Source organism: Clupea harengus, unplaced genomic scaffold (assembly GCF_900700415.2).
Source record: "Clupea harengus unplaced genomic scaffold, Ch_v2.0.2, whole genome shotgun sequence".
In the NCBI taxonomy this organism is placed as follows: Eukaryota; Metazoa; Chordata; class Actinopteri; order Clupeiformes; family Clupeidae; genus Clupea; species Clupea harengus.
The window spans coordinates 107,398-127,557 of record NW_024879579.1 but is presented as its reverse complement, the minus strand read 5'-3'; the positions used below and the strand labels follow the sequence as shown (position 1 = coordinate 127,557).

Genomic DNA, 20,160 nt, shown 5'->3' with positions numbered 1-20,160 from the left:
CTCAAGTTTTTTAGTTCAAGTTTTATTTTCTATCTTATGCTATGCATTTTATGTATTCAATTTTATAATTTGAATTATAATAATTTTTTTTATTTTTTTGCACTATATCTGAGTTATGTTTCTTTGATGTCTATTTTTATGTGCATGTAATTTCTTTGTGCATATTATGTATTTGCTGTAAAGCACTTTGAGCTGCATTCTTTTGCATGAAAGGTGCTATATAAATAAAGTTTTATTATTATTATTATTATTATTATTATTTATAGATGTTGCAGGCCTTACATCTGAGGCCCTAGTAATTAATTCTGGTGTCCCTCAGGGCTCTATTTTAGGCCCGGTATTTTACATTAACATTGCAAAGCCCATTTTTATGCCGATGATACAATTTTGTATGCCTCAGCGCCCTCTATAGATCAAGCAGTTTCAAACCTTCAACCTGCTTTTGATTGTGTACAGGAATCCCTAAAGTCCCTCAAATTGGTGCTGAATGAGTCTAAGACTAAATTCATGATTTTCTCCAATGGTAGAAATAATGTCCCCTCCACCCATAGGATATGCACCCGTTCTGGGAATAATATTGAGCAAGTTCCTTGCTATAAATACCTAGGTATCTGGCTAGATGATAGGCTTTCATTTAAATCACATGTTCTTGACCTAGCTAAGAAGATTACAATTAAACTGGGCGCTCTTTATAGAATAAGATCTTGTTTTACTTTTGAAAACCGAATGGAAATAGTGCAATCAACAATTTTGTCAGTTCTTGACTATGGTGACATTGTTTTCATGTATGCTGCACCCTCTACCTTAAAACTCCTGGACTCTGTTTACCATAGTGCTATTCGCTTTGTTACAGGAGACGCTTTCAGGACCCACCATTGTAACTTATACAAGAATGTTGGTTGGTCCCCTCTAGCAGACAGGAGGGAAAAACACTGTCTTTTATTTGTTTATAAAACCTTAGTGAGAAAACTGCCTAATCATCTTATGTCACTTTTAAAATTAAAATCCATCTGTCATAACACACGGTCACAGAGCCTCATCTACTTGAAATCCCCCTTACAAAAACTAATATAGGTAAAATAGTTCTTTGCTTGCCATAAATGGAACACTGTTCAAGTGGATTTGAAACTAACCAAGTATTTGTCTGTCAACCAATTTAAGAGCTTTTTAGATGCTAAGGATGTGCCTCAATGCTGTTGTTTTAAATGATTCTCTGATTTAATAGTTTTTTACTTTATGTTATTTAAAGAAAAAAAATGTATACTTAATTTTTTGAGTTGTTTAATGTGTTTTGTTTATTTATTTTGTCTGTTTTGTTTTGTTATGGTTTGTTTATTTATTGTTCATCTGTATTATGTACCCTCAATCAGGGCATTGCTGCAAAAGAGCCCTGTGCTCAGTCAATTCTCCCTGAATAAATAATGATGATGATGATGATGATGAAATGTACCAGGTCACTGTGGTTTGTTACAAACAGTCAAATAAATATCACGTGTACTGGGTGAACCATTTCAACTTGAGTATGCTGATTTTTTAAAAATAAACTTAAGTACATAACGCTCATACAAAACATATGCAAACTCAACTGTTGTGGAAAAGCTGTCTGAAATCACCCTTCAAACGATGAATTAAAAAATCCTTTCCATTTCTACTTAGAGCTGCAGGCCTTGACCATGTCTTCACCAATTCTCTACCAGGCTCTCTGCTCAGATGCCTTCAGGGCCTCTTTTGAACTGCAGGGGTTTCTTACCGGCCTTTCTTTTCATCTTCGCCCACACACTGTAATTCAAAAGGTTGAGGTTTGGTAAGCTGAGCTGAGCTCAGAGGCCAGGTATCTTTGTCTCATTTAGCTTTCATATTCTTCTTCAGCACAGAGAAGTGTCCAGTCTTGTTGCCACACAATTATCCTCTGAAGAGGCTTTTGACTATGGAAAGAGCTATTTGGATATGATATCATACTTATTGTAAGGTATGGATTTGGGTGGGCACTACTGATAGGGAGGAGGGTGAGAAGGGGAATGAAGAAAGACCAGAGGAAATAAACTCAAAAATGAATCGTTTTGTTTATTTAGAGTAAACCTTATTATAAATTCACTTTACTATAAGTTCAAAAAGTTAATGAACGTCAAATCTGCACCTGAAACAGAGAGAGAGAGAGAGAGAGATCAGGCGAGAAGTATTTCACAGGATGTGGGCTTGTGACAAATTTGAATTTCCTCAGAGGACTTCATAGAGCCCTCTGGGACATCAGCAACTGATGCATGGAGAAGATGCTAAAATAGTTAAGTCAGTCAGAAAGCATAACAGCGTCTATGGCTAAACTAAACCAGGAGCTCACATCAAATAAAAAAAGGTGGGGTTCCACGCATCAATAATAACCAAACATGTAGTTAAAGGAACAGTATGTAACATTCAGAAACATGGGCCAAACAAAGCCTTCAAAAAACAAAATCATGTCCCTCAAAAGAAATGACTGTTAGAGCCAGTAGTAGTCCTTGGCTTCTCTGTGTCCTTTGGGAATAATGTGTTGACTAGTGTCTGGTCGCTCACCACAGGCTTATTCAGGTAATTCAGAAAAGTCCTTATTTTATTGACACAGAAATATACAATTTCCTCAAAGAAATTGACTTTTCTTCTTCTTTTTTTTTTTCACTGGAACATACAAAACCCCTCTCTTTCTATGTCTTATTTTCTGGCCACTCTTCTCCGCTGAATTAAAACACTATTCAACATGATGGAAAAAACCTTGTCACTCAGTCACTCACTACCAACACTGCACTACCAGGGCTTGGTAACAGGCAGCACAAAGAAATACAAAAGAAACATATTAGACAGCACTCTCAACAAAAATGAAATACTCTGAAGTAGCTGAATATCTATTTAACATATTCTAGCAAAATGAACGAAGGCAATTTGTGTGTCTTTATATCTACCTATAAATCATGTTTTAAGAGGAGGGGGAGATTTGTCAGTGGCATTACTATACAAACTTCAGGTGTTTGTGTGAACTTCTTGTGAACTTGACATGTCTTGCCATTAAATTACATTTATGGAACTTAATTGTGATATGCCATCCCATAATTAGCATTACTGCACCAGAAGAAGAACTGTAGCTCTTTCAAAGAATTCTCATGAGTCTGTCAGGGTTGTTTTGCAGCCTGTGGGCAGCAGGTGTGGACACTTTCCAGGAAATCAGAAAGGGGAAGAAGGAGCTCTCATGAGTCTATTTCTGTCAAACTGAAAGAACAGATAAACCCTCTGGGGTAAATAGGTCTACTAATATCCATCATTTTCTCTCGAGTGCTTTGTTTTACAAATTTCATTTACATTTTAAATGGTCAAATAAGATGGTAAATTAATTTAAAAATGGCAAAATAAGTTTCAACAACAGAAGTAGAATTAGAATGGCTTTTTATTAATCTAAAAATAATCTTTTGAATACAAAATTAATCAATTCATTATTTGTGTATACATATTTCTTAAAAATGAAAAGATGAAAAATTACATGAAAAAGGGAAAAGTTTATATGAAATACAACCCAGATATTGAATTGCTATCCACTTACTTACAACTAAGAAATACAATGAGATTTAAAGACAAACAAATATACAGTTAAAAACTTAGAAATTTTGAGAAAAACAAATGTACAAATAAAAACTTAGGAACACTATGAAATTTTGAGACAAAAAAAATATGCCGGCACTGTCTCCCTTCACTCATCTTCTGTGTTGTCGTCAGTGTTTCATCTGGAAATCAAGGACAAAATATTGCTTGAGAATCTTTACATAATAATGAAATATAATTAACATAATAGAATGATGTGCTTCTTGTTGATGTGTCATCTACCATCAGCATTTTAGACAGTCTTCATCTTAATTCAGACAAAGACTAATAAAAGTAATTTTCTATATTGACCATTTTCCCTTTAATACTCCTTTGGTTGGTACTCCTATTCCCCACCCTCTTTATTCATTATTAAAATTAGCTTTCATATCTTTCATTTTAAAATCTCAAAAAGCTTGTTGTGGTTGTCCAAACTACTCATTTTTAGTGAAACATTACACAAATGACCTAATACTATAACTTTATGAACAAGAAATAGTTCAACCCTGGGGTGGAATTGAGAATCACACTCAAGATAATGTTGCTACATCCAGATGGTGTCAATAAAAGTCATTGAACAATACTGTACTCTTTGAAAAACTGAAGAACTCCGAACATGACAAATAGTCTATGACACATTCTTTTCACCGATACCTTGGCAAGGCTGAGGATGGCACTGTAGACGAGAGAGAAGAGGAAGAGGAATACGAAGGAGGTAGCAGTGGACCACAGGCTGGTGTACTCGTCCCCCTCCTCATCCTCACTCTGAGTGCAGTGCAAGGCCACCACTTCATCTGGTACCTCAGGCTCACCTGTGGACAACACCAGACATCACTGGTGCCTCTCCTTGTTATATTACTCACAACAGCAGAGACACTCTTGGCTAATGATTGGGTTACTTTAGACATGTGTGACCTTTTCCCAGAATACACCACAGCCTGATGTTAAACTGTAGATTAATGCCACAAAAATGCATTCCCCTGCTGGCATGTATAATTTGGATGATTGTTTCACCAGAGATCATTTTTAAATGAAACAACTCTCTTCAGGAACCATGTTTTTTTAACTGCTTAAATGATGGAGTTCAATGCTAGTTTTATTTAGATTATGTATCTATATACTGTCTACATATACAAGATGTAAAAAAGATTGTGCTGTACTACTCTTCTCTATATTACAAGTGGAAGACCATATGGAACTATTTACACATATTATCTTTTACAACGGATGTACACTATTGCTTTGATGAAATGCAGTGGTATGAATTTATTTGATGCTTCAATCACAAGACAGAACACAGAAGACAAAGACAGTCGGGGTTTCACAATGACTATTAAAGCATGACAGTATAGATAGTCAAGACGACACAGGGTCTCACAAACAAACATGGCAGTGCTTTGGAGAAAACAAAAGATCACAGAGACTTTCAAATGATAAGCAGGCGGTGGACAGAGGACAAGAACATCACATCAAAAACAATAACAGGAATGAAATGTATCATGAAGCATAGCGAACAACAGAGAAATGTCTCAAGCAACCCATTGGTGAACCAATACCCCAAACAATGTCTGATCTTTCATTAAGATTCTTTAAACAAAAAGGGGTGTTAGCGTGTTCCCGTGAGTCTGCTTGAGAGATTAAACACAGACAGGACACTCTGAGTATTTACGTTTTGAGTAAGTGACTTGTAGCGGGGCAGAGTAGTTTTTCATTCCGCCATGTTTGACCGCACAGGTGAACCGTGATGCTTCTGATTTCTTCAGTGATTTGTCGATCAGTATACTGACAAGTGACGTGTTGCCATCATCTTGTTTCAGGAGGGCCGTCTTTCCCTCCTGGTACTTTCCTTCACCGAACTGCCACATGATATACACATCACCAAGAGAAGAGCCCCTGACCTCACACACCAGAGAAACATGGTTTGGGTCTTTGGCTTCAGGGAGGGTGTAGATAAACACTTCAGGAGCCGCTCCACCTGATGAATGGAGATACACAACATGAGCATTGATGCAAACAGATGATTCTTACAGAAGGCCTAAAGATATCAAAGGAAATCAGCATGGCTTTTCTCATTATGCAACACTATGAGGAAAACGCTATTTATTTTGAAGAGTGTTAACAACCCCATGACAAAGAAGAGAAGATATCAACTACAAAAACTACAGCAGTATTCCCAATAAACTGAATAGCAAGGAATAAACTGAATTGCAGAAGTGAAAGAAAGTCTCATCACCTTGCTTTATTTTCTTCTTTCCCACAATGTTTTTGCCCTCAGTCTTGTCATACACGAGGCACTCAACCTCTTTTCCAGAGAACCAGTCAGACACGTCCACCTCCAGTTTGCTGACCTTACTAAACTGACCATTATCGAGGGCTTTAAGGGTGCCTTGTTCAGCTCTGCTACTCTGATCTCCTCCTCCCACCTTCCATGTTACTTTAGCATCTTTCACAGCTGCTGAGTCTGTTCCCGTGGTGACGCACTCCAGAACTGCTTTATTGTTGAGGAAAATATCTCTTGATGATGGGGGAGTTAGCTCTACTGAGAAGTGGGCTGGGAGAAAAAAAAGGACTTTAATTAAAACAGGGAAAATAAGTAGAAAATTAGGACACAAAAGTTATCATATACATATATGTTATTTGTGTCTTCGAGTTTGTGAATGTGTGTGTGTGTGTGTGTGTGTGTGAGAAAGACAAAGAGAGAGAAAGAGAGAGATACAGAGAGAATAATTACCTTCAAATGATTTTGTCACTTGGAATGGTTGCTGAGAATGAGTTACTTCACATGTGTAAGAAACATGTTTATCTCCTGCAACACTACTCAGCTCCAGAAAGCTCTTTGCATAGTAATATCCTAAGTGTTTGGTGATAATTTCTTCAGATTTACTGCCTATGACAGTTGTACCCTCCATCCACTTTACTGTAATTTCTTTTGGATAGAATTCCTCAATGGCACACAGGAGGTATCGACCTTTTGTCGTGGATATTTGAAACAGGCTCAAAGTAGGAGACTTAGGATCCACTGTAAAAATTAAATAAAATCAGCATGTATCCAACAGTATTTAAAAAAAAGAATGCCAAAGGGGGGTTAGACCCTGGGCTCTGTAAAGCGCCTTGAGACAATTATTTTGTTTTGGCGCTATATACATAAAACTGAATTGAATTGAATGCCTTACCTCTTACACTCTTTTTAATATGCCCAGCCTGGTGAGTCACGGTACATGTCATATCTTCATCTGATTTTAGCAGAGCATTAATCGTGCTAACTCTGGTGTAGTCATCACCAGACTTATGAACCGCTGGATACTCGACGAAGTCTCTCACTGGCTGACCCCCTTTGGTCCACGTGAACTTTGCTGACTCTCCAGGGAAGGGCCCAGTGGTGACACAAGCATATGTTTTAGACGCACTGGAGTTTGTTTGGCACTGCCCCATGGTGGAGATGGATGCATTGGTCACAGTATCTAAAATGTGAAGTCATGGAGAATATACACTTATTAATTAATAGCAATAAGACTAGCAAAAAGACAAAATACTTACATACACATGTATCCACACATATCAGCGAGACAAACCACAGAAAATGTCCCTAGTGAGCATTAAGTGGCTACACCAAGATGAAATTACCCAATTTGTCAGATCTGAATTCAGATGGTGTCACATAAAAACCATGATATACACACTTGGTGTGAGGACAGTTTTTTTGTCCTAATAATTAATTCCTGCTTTTCCAAACATGAACAGTTGATAATGTTTCCTTTAAGAAGATAGCTATTAGAATTGAACATGTTGTTTCAAAATTGCACAAGGCTTGGTTTACTAATGTGCACTAGTAACATACACACTTATATACTAACGATTCCTGTTTTACATAAACGATACATACTGTATATTGATCTAAATCTTCCCTGAAACTGTGTAATTTGTAATAACCTTCATGTGTATTTAGATTTATTTATTAATTAGAAAACAGACTTTCCATGCACAAATATAGCGAGTACTCCCTTAAAATAGGATCTTAGTCCCGATTCTTTTAGCTCGTGAAGTGAAGAGTCTAAAGTGTGATTCCATTTCAGTGGTAATGAGATATCAAACTCTAATGGATCTATATCTATATCTTTATCTATAGTTAATACATTTAAATGTAAGCAAACCACTTTGTTTCTGTTACATAATTTAAGTAATTCAATAATTAATGAATTCAGAAATTAAAGTACAATATATCTTGAACATAACTTTTAGAGCCGACTCTTCACAGTTTGTAAAGTCAGCTCTTAAACAATTCTGACCACATGCAGCCTAGATCAAGTCTCTTAAACATATCATACGAAATATATTGTGCTAAATAGATGTGTTAAAAACATAATGTCAGAGTAATGTACAACAATTTGGCAAAGTGCCTGAAGTCCAGTAAGAGCCTCATAATAATTACGAATGACACGCCAACTTCTCTCTTTTGAATGAGACTAACCTTTGCATGTATCTAAAAAGTAAAAAGAATGTTATTCTGCAGTCTGGTGTAAAGAGTCCTATACTTAATTTAATGCAATGAAATTTTGTGACAAAAAAGATGAAAGATGAAACTTACCTGGTGCAACAGTAACCATTGTGCCTTTCCCCCAGTAATCAAAAGAGTCACAGTGGGAAAATATATGGTAGCCATCATACAAGAACCTCAAGTGATCTTGTTAAACTGTCTAACTGAAAATCTACATATGGTTACATTGTACAATCATTAATTGTTGAAGACTTTACTTAATACCACTGTAATAAACTTGAAGGACATTTATTAGGATTCTATAATTTCACCTATCAGATCACAATCATTATATCTAAGTGTGTAATCTTAATATCTGATGTATTATTGACTCAATGCATCATTTCAAACAGCCAAATAAGATGTTCCAGAATAGCAGAATTTTCATTTGATACAAATAACTGAATATTTATAAATTAAATAAATTCATATTTTGACGAAACTACATAATCGAAACCTAATATCACTAATTTTCTGTTTCTGTACATCATGAACTGACTTATTTTACCTCTGTGTGCAGCAGATGTGGACAAATCCCAGTAGAGCAGAACAAGGAAGAATATCTCACATGACACTGTTTTCACAATTAACTTAAAAGTTAAGGGCAGATAAAGCAATGGGCAGTCTACAACCAACTTGAGCCAGAGAGGCTAATTGTGTATGTTAAAAGTGTCAAATGTCGTGTTAAAAAATGCACTTCCCATACTGCCTTCTCTCTCCTGCATTGTAACAATGAATGTAATGTTGATGTCATAGAATCGAATGGTTAAAGGAATGATTACTAGTGGTGAAGACTCAGAGTGAGGTTGGGCCAGGATCTCTGATTGTCCAATCAGAAATTAATAAATAGTTTGACTGGATGTAACTGTGGTAGAATGTTCACTGAACAGGACAACACAAGACCAACAGAAAAAGTCAGTGTCACCATGGTAACATGACAATGACAGGGGGAGGAATAACATGATCATGGACCAGCTCTATGTGAAGTGTATCAATTAGCGAGTGTTTTGGTGTTCCAGCATTACTCATGGGAGTCAAGACAGGAGTCCTCATGGAGACTGGCAATGAAAGCAGCTTCCATCTGCACACAGAGAAGATAAATGAACAATATTTCACAAAAACAAACACAGAAAGAAAACAAGAAATAAAGATAATTACATTATATATTGAGACCTGATGGTGAGATTGTATGTTGTACGTGAATATAAGAGTGTACTGTATGTGAACTTAAAAAAGTCCTGGAACTCCTCCTTAAAACTTATAACTAATTAGTTTTTGTTATTCTTAAATGTATACATAAAACTCTGATCCCCTTCTTTCACTGATTCTAACTGACCTTTCAAATTGACTTAGACATATTCGCCTATTTTGATCCCTGCTACACCATACAGCAGATGAACTGTAGCTCTTTCAAAGAATTCTCATGAGTTTCTCAGGGTTGTTTTGCAGCCTGTGTGCAGCAGGTGTGGACACTTTCCAGGAAATCAGAAAGGGGAAGAAGGAGCTCTCATGAGTCTATTTCTGTCAAACTGAACAAACAGAAAAACCCTCTTGGATAAAAACTGCACAAATAATTATAATTGACTCTTGAATGTTTTGTTTTTGCATATTTCATTTGCTTTTATAAAAATAAAAATAGTATGTTAACTTTCAACAAGAATATGTTAATATTACACTACTTTACTGATCTGAACAGTGTAACAAAAACCTGTATTCACCAAGGCCGGATCTAGAAGTTTGTGCAAGGTGATCCCCAAGGAGCTGTCCGTGGGGCTGATGATTTTGGCATGCAAAGTGGATAGATCTACATAAAACCTGGCCCATATGGTGGTGACTGTTCATTTTGGATAATATTGACATTAACATAGTTACATTTGTCAAAGAGGCATGGGGACCATCATCCATCATCAGTTTACACAATTATTACGATTAACCTGTTTAGCATATAGGTAAACAAATCCCCTGGTGGAATCAGTTAACATAACAGGAGGTTTCCCTCTCACCTATCCCATACATCCTGAAGTCAATTTACATATAAAAGAGACTGCTGTGTCATTTTAATATTGCTATACACATCTGACAGCTTTTTGATTAAAAAACACCCTGATTAAATGAATTTGACTCCTAATCTAAAGACACCTTGCATTGAGTCTGTATGAAGTCAATGGAGAAAGCATAGACCTACAAAGACTGCCGTGGCATTGAATTAGTAATTACCTCTACTGCCATGATCAGTGTCTGACTTGACCTTTTAGACGATCCAATCACTTTCAATGTAATTTAGATTGATGGTCATAAACCACAGCCCTGCCTCAAATGAATCCAATAAAACAGTTCCAGACCACAAAGATTGCAGTGAATGTGAGATAGGCAGAGCAAAACTACAGGGACCTCAAGCACTCAACACACGACTTATCTATCTGTTTGTCTTCCTGTCTGTCTGTGTGTCTGTCTGTGTGTCTGTGTGTCTGTGTGTCTGTCTGTCTGTCTGTCTGTCTGTCTGTCTGTCTGTCTGTCTGTCTGTCTGTCTGTCTGTCTGTCTGTCTGTATGCGTTAGTTATTTTGTTTCCAGGTAAGTCATGACAGATATTACTATGTCCCAAGCCCACAGTACATGATTGCTTCACAGAAACACCTAGCCTGTAATGATCAGCTCCATCAACATCCCAGTCCCCAATCCAGTGATTGTTCACTAATCTGTCTGTTTCTCTCATCAATACACTTTGTGTCATCAAGTCATGTTTTCAAACTTTATTCTTACCCCTTAATAGGAGTAAACTGTGGAATCTGCAATAAGTGTGCCGTTCTGCAAAGTCAACAGTGAGCTTTTATTCAGAGAGTAGTTTTTGTAATGGGATGTATCACTGTGACCCCCCGTATAGCACACTGACAAACTCAGTGACAAAAACCTCCTCCCCCTAAGTTACAGTACACTGACATATCTGTGACACATCACATGAACAGCACTTCACTGGCATATTTTCTACATCAGAATGACGGATTTAAGAGTTTTGTAGATAAGTGTGAATTTAGGTGGCAACATAATATTCTAAATTGAAATCAACAGAAGTTGATCCATGACTAGAAACACGGTAAGCTCATGCTTTATTTCTGTGTCATCTGTATAGTTCTGCTTGTTGTAAGGTTATGGATCCTTACAAACATGTGTATTTATCTATTTTATTAACTTTGGTTGTTATAGTGCATCTATTAATTTCAAGTGTTTTTAGAGACGAACAAAGACACTGCGTGTCATGTCGTGTCTTGTCCTAAAGATGAGGAAAATATCTCTTGATGAAGGGGGAGTTAGCTGTACTGAGAGGTGGCCTGGGAGAAAAAAGGACTTTAAGTGAAACAGGGAAAATAGGTAGTACATATACACATATGTTCATATATGTTTGTGAATGTGTGTGTGTGTGTGTGTGTGTGTGTGTGTGTGTGTGTGTGTGAGAGAGAGAGAGAGAGAGAGAGAGAGAGAGAGGTGGCCTGGGAGAAAAAATACAGAAAAGAGAAGGTGTACTGTGTGTGAGTGTGTGTGAGTGTGTGTGCCTATGTCTGCGTATGAATGTGACTTTACCTTTCAATTGTCTTGTTTGACTGAAGGTCTTGCCAGAATGAGACTTCACATGTGTAGTGAAGATTCTTGTCCTGTACAGTTTTATCTAGGCTCAGAAAACTGTGCGCTGTCCAGTAACCTCTGCAGTCTTGCTGACTTACCCCAGTAGTCGAAATAGTCACAGTGATTTGTCTCCTCAATGCCTTGGTCAAAAACTTTTACACCTTCCGCAGTATAAGTCTTAATTTAGTACAGAGATGGAAGCCTAAATGTCAACAGTATGATCACTCAAAAATAAAAATTAAAAACAAGGAATTGTCACAATACAGAGGAACTTTGTATGGGACAATAATACAATTATTCTTCAATGTTTATACTGACGTAATTGCATCTAAATAAAAGAATCAACAGTGCAGCAGGGCTACACTGCCAGATCCCTGTCTCAAATGAATCCAATAAAACAGTTCCAGACCACAAAGATTGCAGTTAATGTGAGATAGGCAGAGCAAAACTAGAGGGACCTTAAGCACTCAACACACGACTTATCTATCTGTTTGTCTTCCTGTCTGTCTGTCTGTCTGTCTGTCTGTCTGTCTGTCTGTCTGTCTGTCTGTCTGTATGCGTTAGTTATTTAGTTTCCAGGTAAGTCATGACAGATATTACTACGTCCCAAGCCCACGGTACATGATTGCTTCACAGAAACACCTAGCCTGTAATGATCAGCTCCATCAACATCCCAGTCCCCAATCCAGTGATTGTTCATTAATCTGTCTGTCTCTCTGATCAATACACTATGTGTCATCAAGTTATCACTAACAAATATGTCTTGTCCTTACTCTTCAATTGTTTTCAAACTTTATTCTTACCCCTTAATAGGAGTAAACTGTGGAATCTGCAATAAGTGCGCTGTTCTGCAAAGTCAACAGTGAGGTTTTATTCAGAGAGTAGTTTTTGTAATGGGATGTATCACTGTGGCCCCAGCCCACACACTGACAAACTCAGTGACAAAAACTCCCTCCCCCTAAGTTACAGTACACTCACTGACATATCTGTGACACATCACAGGAACAGCACTTCACTGGCATATTTTCTACATCAGAATAACGGATTTAAGAGTTTTGTAGATAAGTGTGAATTTAGGTGGCAACATAATATTCTAAATTGAAATCAACAGAAGTTGATCCATGACTAGAAACACGGTAAGTTCATGCTTTATTTCTGTGTCATCTGTATAGTTCTGCTTGTTGTAAGGTTATGGATCCTTACAAACATGTGTATTTATCTATTTTATTAACTTTGGTTGTTATAGTGCATCTATTAATTTCAAGTGTTTTTAGAGACGAACAAAGACACTGCGTGTCATGTCGTGTCTTGTCCTAAAGATGAGGAAAATATCTCTTGATGAAGGGGGAGTTAGCTGTACTGAGAGGTGGCCTGGGAGAAAAAAGGACTTTAAGTGAAACAGGGAAAATAGGTAGTACATATACACATATGTTCATATATGTTTGTGAATGTGTGTGTGTGTGTGTGTGTGTGTGTGTGTGTGTGTGTGTGTGTGCGTTTGTGTGAGTGTGTGTGCCTATGTCTGCATATGAATGTGACTTTAACTTTCAATTGTCTTGTTTGACTGAAGGTCTTGCCAGAATGAGACACTTCACACGTGTAGTGAAGATTCTTGTCCTGTACAGTTTTATCTAGGCTCAGAAAACTGTGCGCTGTCCAGTAACCTCTGGAGTCTTGCTGACTTACCCCAGTAGTCGAAATAGTCACAGTGATTTGTCTCCTCAATGCCTTGGTCAAAAACTTTTACACCTTCCGCAGTATAAGTCTTAATTTAGTACAGAGATGGAAGCCTAAATGTCAACAGTATGATCACTCAAAAATAAAAATTAAAAACAAGGAATTGTCACAATACAGAGGAACTTTGTATGGGACAATAATACAATTATTCTTCAATGTTTATACTGACGTAATTGCATCTAAATAAAAGAATCAACAGTGCAGCAGGGCTACACTGCCAGATCCCTGTCTCAAATGAATCCAATAAAACAGTTCCAGACCACAAAGATTGCAGTTAATGTGAGATAGGCAGAGCAAAACTAGAGGGACCTTAAGCACTCAACACACAACTTATCTATCTGTTTGTCTTCCTGTCTGTCTGTCTGTCTGTCTGTCTGTCTGTCTGTCTGTCTGTCTGTCTGTCTGTCTGTCTGTCTGTCTGTCTGTCTGTCTGTATGCGTTAGTTATTTAGTTTCCAGGTAAGTCATGACAGATATTACTACGTCCCAAGCCCACAGTACATGATTGCTTCACAGAAACACCTAGCCTGTAATGATCAGCTCCATCAACATCCTAGTCCCCAATCCAGTAATTGTTCACTAATCTGTCTGTCTCTCTGATCAATACACTATGTGTCATCAAGTCATCACTAACAAATATGTCTTGTCCTTACTCTTCAATTGTTTTCAAACTTTATTCTTACCCCTTAATAGGAGTAAACTGTGGAATCTGCAATAAGTGCGCCGTTCTGCAAAGTCAACAGTGAGGTTTTATTCAGAGAGTAGTTTTTGTAATGGGATGTATCACTGTGGCCCCAGCCCACACACTGACAAACTCAGTGACAAAAACCTCCCTCCCCTAAGTTACAGTACAATGACATACAGTATCTGTGAAACATCACAGGAACAGCACTTCACTGGCATATTTTCTACATCAGAATGACTGATTTAAGAGTTTTGTAGATTAGTGTGAATTTAGGTGGCAATATAATATTCTAAATTGAAATCAACAGAAGTTGACCCATGACTAGAAAAACTGTAAGTTCATGCTTTATTTCTGTACCATCCGTATATTTCTGCTTGTTGTAAGGTTATGGATCCTTATAAACATGTGTATTTATTTTTTTATTACAGTACATCTATTAATTTCAAGTGTTTTTAGAGACGAACAAATACACTGCGTGTTGGGGACCTGTTCGTCCTAAAGAGGACTCTAAAGATGATAAGTGTACTTTAAAACAATTTGACGTATCGGTTGTGTATTTGTGTATTTTAAAGTATGTCAGTGTATGCTTTATGGGGCACTATATTTATATGCCATGAACACACTGGCCGTCGCTCTCTCTCTGCTGGTATTTGTCCTTTACGTGTCAAACAGCTTTTGATGATAATATTTACACACTTTGATGTAGTTGTTTACCAGTTAATAGTTACAAACTCAGTGTAGTTCCCGATGGCTTTTATATTTGCAAGTAGTGTCATCTAAGAAAAGGTTTTTGTCATGGTATTTCTCACTCTGACCCCCCACCATCACATTAATACATTCAGTTACAAAAACACTCCACCTCCAACTCATTTCAAGAGGAACAGGAGTTCAGCAGTTCACACTGTCACTACTACGCTGGATTGATTACCATCAATATCTGTCTAGATAACAATGCAGGGATTTAAATGGTTTAAGCAATAAAATGGTTTAAACTTCCACTGCAAAACTGTATTGTACCACACTTGTTGTTACAGCAGGGAAGTCCTCAGTGAGTTCATGTTTGTGTAATTGCTTGAATCATGTCCTGGAACAACAGAGTTTCCCGATATGTTTGTAATGAATCCAATGTCAGAACAAAATCTAAATTCTGTGCTAGCTGATTCACCGTCATATCTGGCTAAGAAGCTGGGATTCATTCACCACATTCTCCTTTTGATATTCAGTTCACCTCATGCACATGCAGCTCTCCCAGTCACTTTCATCTGATGTAAATATAATATTGTTTCCTCATCCACTTTCACTGACGTAGTGTCTGAGAGGTAATTCTTGCCCTTGCAGCACCTTGTGTAATTTAAATTGGGCTCACCACCACCATCAGAGCTATAGGCCCTTTCCTAGATATGCACATATTGTATTCATTACTGATTTTTCACTCAACATCATTTTGATCAACCTTTCACTGTTATAATCACAGTAATAGTGGGAGTAGAAAATGGTGTGTAAGGTATTCATAGTTGCCATGGGAATCATCATTGACATCATAGTAGCCCCACAGTCTAAGACATACAAAATGTCTTTCATGTGAAGTGTGAGTGTGCAAGCTAGTGTGAATATCATATAATGCTATTCCTGTTGCAGATTGATTTTTACACAATTAAAATGAAATCAATAAAATCACCCAAAATTCAACACAAAACAGTACTTAGTGTATAGAGAGAGTATTTCAGGCAGCCATTAACTGGGCAGAAGGATGTTTGGAGACAGTTATAGGCTCTTCTCCATGAAAAGGCAGCTGTTGTTTTGCTAAAACCACTTCCTTTCCACCATGACATGGACAGGAAATATATATTTGCTGACACTTAAAGGTTCTCTCATTTTCACTGGATTGGTGTTTTTTCTGTATCTGTAGAATGTATTTCTGAGACGCGTACTGCTCCGGAGAAGGAGTTTCATTATACTGGAAGACTGTATGTGAGGAGATACCATCACCCCCTCTGGAAATGAAACATCCAATGGTAAGAGGCTGCTTTGGCGGTAGAGGCAATGAAACAAAACAGATACTATTACAAAGTAAGTAAGTAAGTTAGATTATATATAGTAAGTTTATTATTAGTTTGATTGGTGTTGCCTGACTGATGTTGAATTGATAGAACTCAGATGTGAGAAAACCACAACACACTGAAGCCATTGTAAAAATCAGTGAAAAGTTAATTTAGCAAATGCATGCATTATTTCTTTGTATTATACCGCTCCTCAGAATGTTACAAAATGTTCCATTGACTATGGGCTACCCCGACGTTTGAATGTCTGATATGAAGGGGATAATGTATAGCCTGCTGGTCAGTATCGGAAAATAAATCCTGACAGGATGGAGAGGATACTTGTTGAAAGGGATTTTCACAAAATGGTGACAAAATCGTTAAAAAGGGGTTACTCTAGACATCCTCTTCTTTTCATGCCACATTGAAAACCACAGACCTTTGTCTTTGTGTTGAAATTATATCTATTGAAGTCACTTATGGCTATGGTGGGTTAAAACAAAAAAAAATTAAAAAGGAACTGAAGATCCTATAAAGGGAAATATTAGCAATATATGCGATGTTGCAATGCAATATTGGCATTTCGATTATATGAAATGGGAATAATGTTTTTTCAATAGATGTGATTATAAAACTGTAAACAGGTGCGGTAGTTTGACTTTATTCATGGAGAGGTTATGCTGTGGTCTTTTCATCTGTTTTGCTAAATCCATTTGGACATAATGTGCACTCTTCTACACAGGCCTTGCTTTTCTTCAGTTGTTTTTTGTTTAAGAAGACATAATGTATGTTTGACTGAATTTATTGGTTTCACACATAGACACAGTTCTTCGCTAAACCAGAACTTTGTCAATTCCCACAATAAGTTACACAATAATTCTCATTCGACAGATCGTTTTGTAATGCAAAATAATGTTTTATAATGTTTTATGGTATAGAGAATATTTTCCTGCTGGGTCTCAAACCCTGGCCTGTGACTTAACAGACCCATAGGCTCTGAAGTCATTGCAGTACACCTGTAATCTAACATTTGGCCATGCAGTACAGCATCGTCTCGTACTTCACATAGGCAGTGGGAAAACCACATCTTGTTTTTGTTCAGCAGTGTAGTTGTTTCTGTCACTGTGAATTACGAGCACAGTAGTACACAGCTGTGTCTTCAGGTCTCAGATTGCTCATGTGTAAAAAGACTTGACTCTTGCTGTTGTCTCTGGTCGTTGTGAACCGCCCCTGGACAGCTTGTGAGTAATATATAGTCCCACCAGAGGAAATATAAGACAACCAGTCCAGCCCTTTTCCAGCTGCTTGTCTGATCCAAACTACAGAAGGATCACTGCTAAAGCCAGAGTACGTGCAGGTCAGTTTGTGGGAGTCTCCAGGTTTAAGAACCACTGACTCAGACTCACTCATAGTCTGACCTCTTCCACCTGTAAGTAAAACGTCAAAATCAAAATTAGAAACAAATAATATGATAACCACAGTAGTCTTAACACGGACACTGAATTCATACAGCGCTGCATTGGATATTTATCTATAGCACATACTGTCTGGGTAGACCAAAAACACAACAGTGCACCAAATGATCCTCAGCTCCATTCTACTGATGTCGTCTCCAAAACAGCCGTTGCATACAATTTCATTTGATGGTGAGAGTATATAAGATGGTGAAGTTGGGATGACTTTGCATAGACTGCCCACGTCACGCTGGCATGGAATAAGTGACGGAGTGCTCCTCCCCTCTTTCCATTCCTCGCCAGAACTTAATTATTCCACTCTTACACTGCCACCTATTGACATAATAGGGTATTACAGGACTGGAGGACTGGTCTGTAGTAGCTGCTCATGTAAAACCCAGACACAGAGCAGGACAGAGTGACTGACTCTCCAGGTCTCTTCACCACTGGACCAGAGGAGGTCAGAGACTGGCCATAAACAACTGAATAAACTAATATCAAATACATCTGCCAGCATGAAGCAGAAAATCTTTTGAACATGCTTACCATTCAAGCTGGCTGCTATCAAGATTACTCGCATCATGTTCATGTCTCTGTTGTGTTGTGAAGTCAGTATCTGTCAGTAGAGTCGATTGGACCAATGTTATATCACCACAGAGAAACGTGTGTTTTGCTCCCTCTGCTTTGCATACTTGGCTTCAGAGTTGCTCATTATTGCTTGTGAAATACAATTCTGTCCACCAACATTTACCTGACATTAATGAAATACACAAAATACAGGTAAATACAGACATAGCATAGGCCAAACAGATAGGTTCCATATGCACACACAAAACAGGTATTTATTACAATGATTTAGTTATTGAGGACATTTTCCCTTGTGTATTGAAGTATCATTGCTTTGGAATAGTGAATATCTTCTGATAATATGATATAGCACTCAACCTTAAGGTTACCATACTAGTCTTAAAGGCTAAATGTTTACATGGGAAATATATTGGGATCTTTGGTTGTGGGAAAGAGGGGCTGTGAAATTCAAGTTGAGGGTTCAGGAGTTATGGAAAAGTGAGGTAGAGAATATTTGAACATTTGAACGTTATATGCTGTGTGAAAACGAATGAGCATTTTAATTTTCACAAATTGCAAAACTGATGCAAACCATTAAAAACACCAAACACGCAAAGCACTCTGTCCATTTTGAACAGGATGGAAGGGGAAGGCTGGTGGGAAGAGTAAAGAGGAAAGACAAAATTGCTGATATTATTTAACAGCAAGAGGGGAACAGTGACCACCCAATGAGTAATATTAATATACACCTGGGACATTGTCACTGATAGCCATTCAAAACACCCATAGTCTATAACTGACCTACTAACTGTATCTATGGTCTATCGCCTATAGTCTATTGATCATTTATATCCAGTTATTCGATCTACTGAGTGTTTCCCTGTCTTGTGTCTCTTGAGACATGAATGAATGTACTGTTATAACAGGTGCCTGAAGCAGAAGCTCTGTTGTCTCTGTGTCATGAAGGGTTTTTGTGTGGCTGGTTGTATTGGTTTAACCACTGTGACTCTCTAGCACAGTAATAGACTGCAGTGTCCTCAGACTTCAACTGGGTCATATGCAGGTAGAGATTAGAGCTGTCCTTGGATGCAGTGAATCTGCCTTGGACTGTCTGGGCTGTGTACTTGCTACTGTCAGTATGGTAGTAAATAATCCATTCCAGTCCTTTCCCTGGAGCTTGGCGGACCCAGTTCATGCCATAGCTCCCCAGACTAAATCCACTGCAGGCACAAGTCAGTTTGAGAGTTCCTCCTGGAGTCTCCATCACTGGCTGTTGAGACTGTGTGAGCACAATCTGACCTCTGACCACTGAAAAATAGGAGAAAAGATAACAAGTTATAAATAAATTACTCTACAGTCACATTTCAGCTGGACTGAACACTCAATTCTAATAGTGGTATAATTCACTCACAGGTTGCAGACCTCAACAGTATCAGCAGCAGGACTACAGGCAGCATGGCTGGTACTGGAGTGGAACAGGGAGGATCTAAATCAAACCTGCTCTTCTCTACCTCTGTGTGGAAATAGCTGACTGTCTGACTGCTGCAGTTTAAATAGGCAAACATTCAGTAGCATCTTTGCATGTATGCACACAGCTGGTCATGTCACGGGTATAAAAGCAAGGACCCGTTCAGCTGTAAGTGTATTAATGCAAATACTCCTCAAAATGACCTACATTACGTTTAAGGTGGAAACCAATAAACGTTTAAAATAACATTTCTCCTTAGCATCCATACACTCAACATATCATAAATAGTATTTAGTGTGTTCATACACAATGGTCTTCTGTACTTTAAATATTCTGCCCTCCTGTTTCAAGATCAATCTAAGATGGCCAGTGGCAGACCCTAAACTATTGCTTGAGAATAATTGAGAAAATTTTCAGCCATACCCTTTTAAAGAAAATATTTGTATTTTTTCTGT

The 20,160-nt window shown here is 37.7% G+C and overlaps 1 protein-coding gene across 1 annotated transcript in view; it reads right to left on the bottom strand.

Annotated features, from left to right (window-relative positions):
* Positions 1 to 4,849: 4,849 nt before the first annotated feature.
* LOC122129008 (immunoglobulin gamma-1 heavy chain-like) overlaps positions 4,850 to 20,160 on the bottom strand; it is a 36,696-nt gene continuing 21,385 nt past the window's right edge. Inside the window, exons 4-9 of the mRNA XM_042704053.1 lie at positions 8,838 to 8,849; positions 8,189 to 8,232; positions 6,777 to 7,064; positions 6,335 to 6,622; positions 5,837 to 6,154; positions 4,850 to 5,578 (exon numbers count right to left, since the gene is read on the bottom strand). Of these exons, the coding sequence (XP_042559987.1) occupies positions 5,241 to 5,578; positions 5,837 to 6,154; positions 6,335 to 6,622; positions 6,777 to 7,064; positions 8,189 to 8,232; positions 8,838 to 8,849 (1,288 nt within the window). The 3' untranslated portion in view covers positions 4,850 to 5,240. The remainder of the gene's footprint in view (positions 5,579 to 5,836; positions 6,155 to 6,334; positions 6,623 to 6,776; positions 7,065 to 8,188; positions 8,233 to 8,837; positions 8,850 to 20,160) is intronic.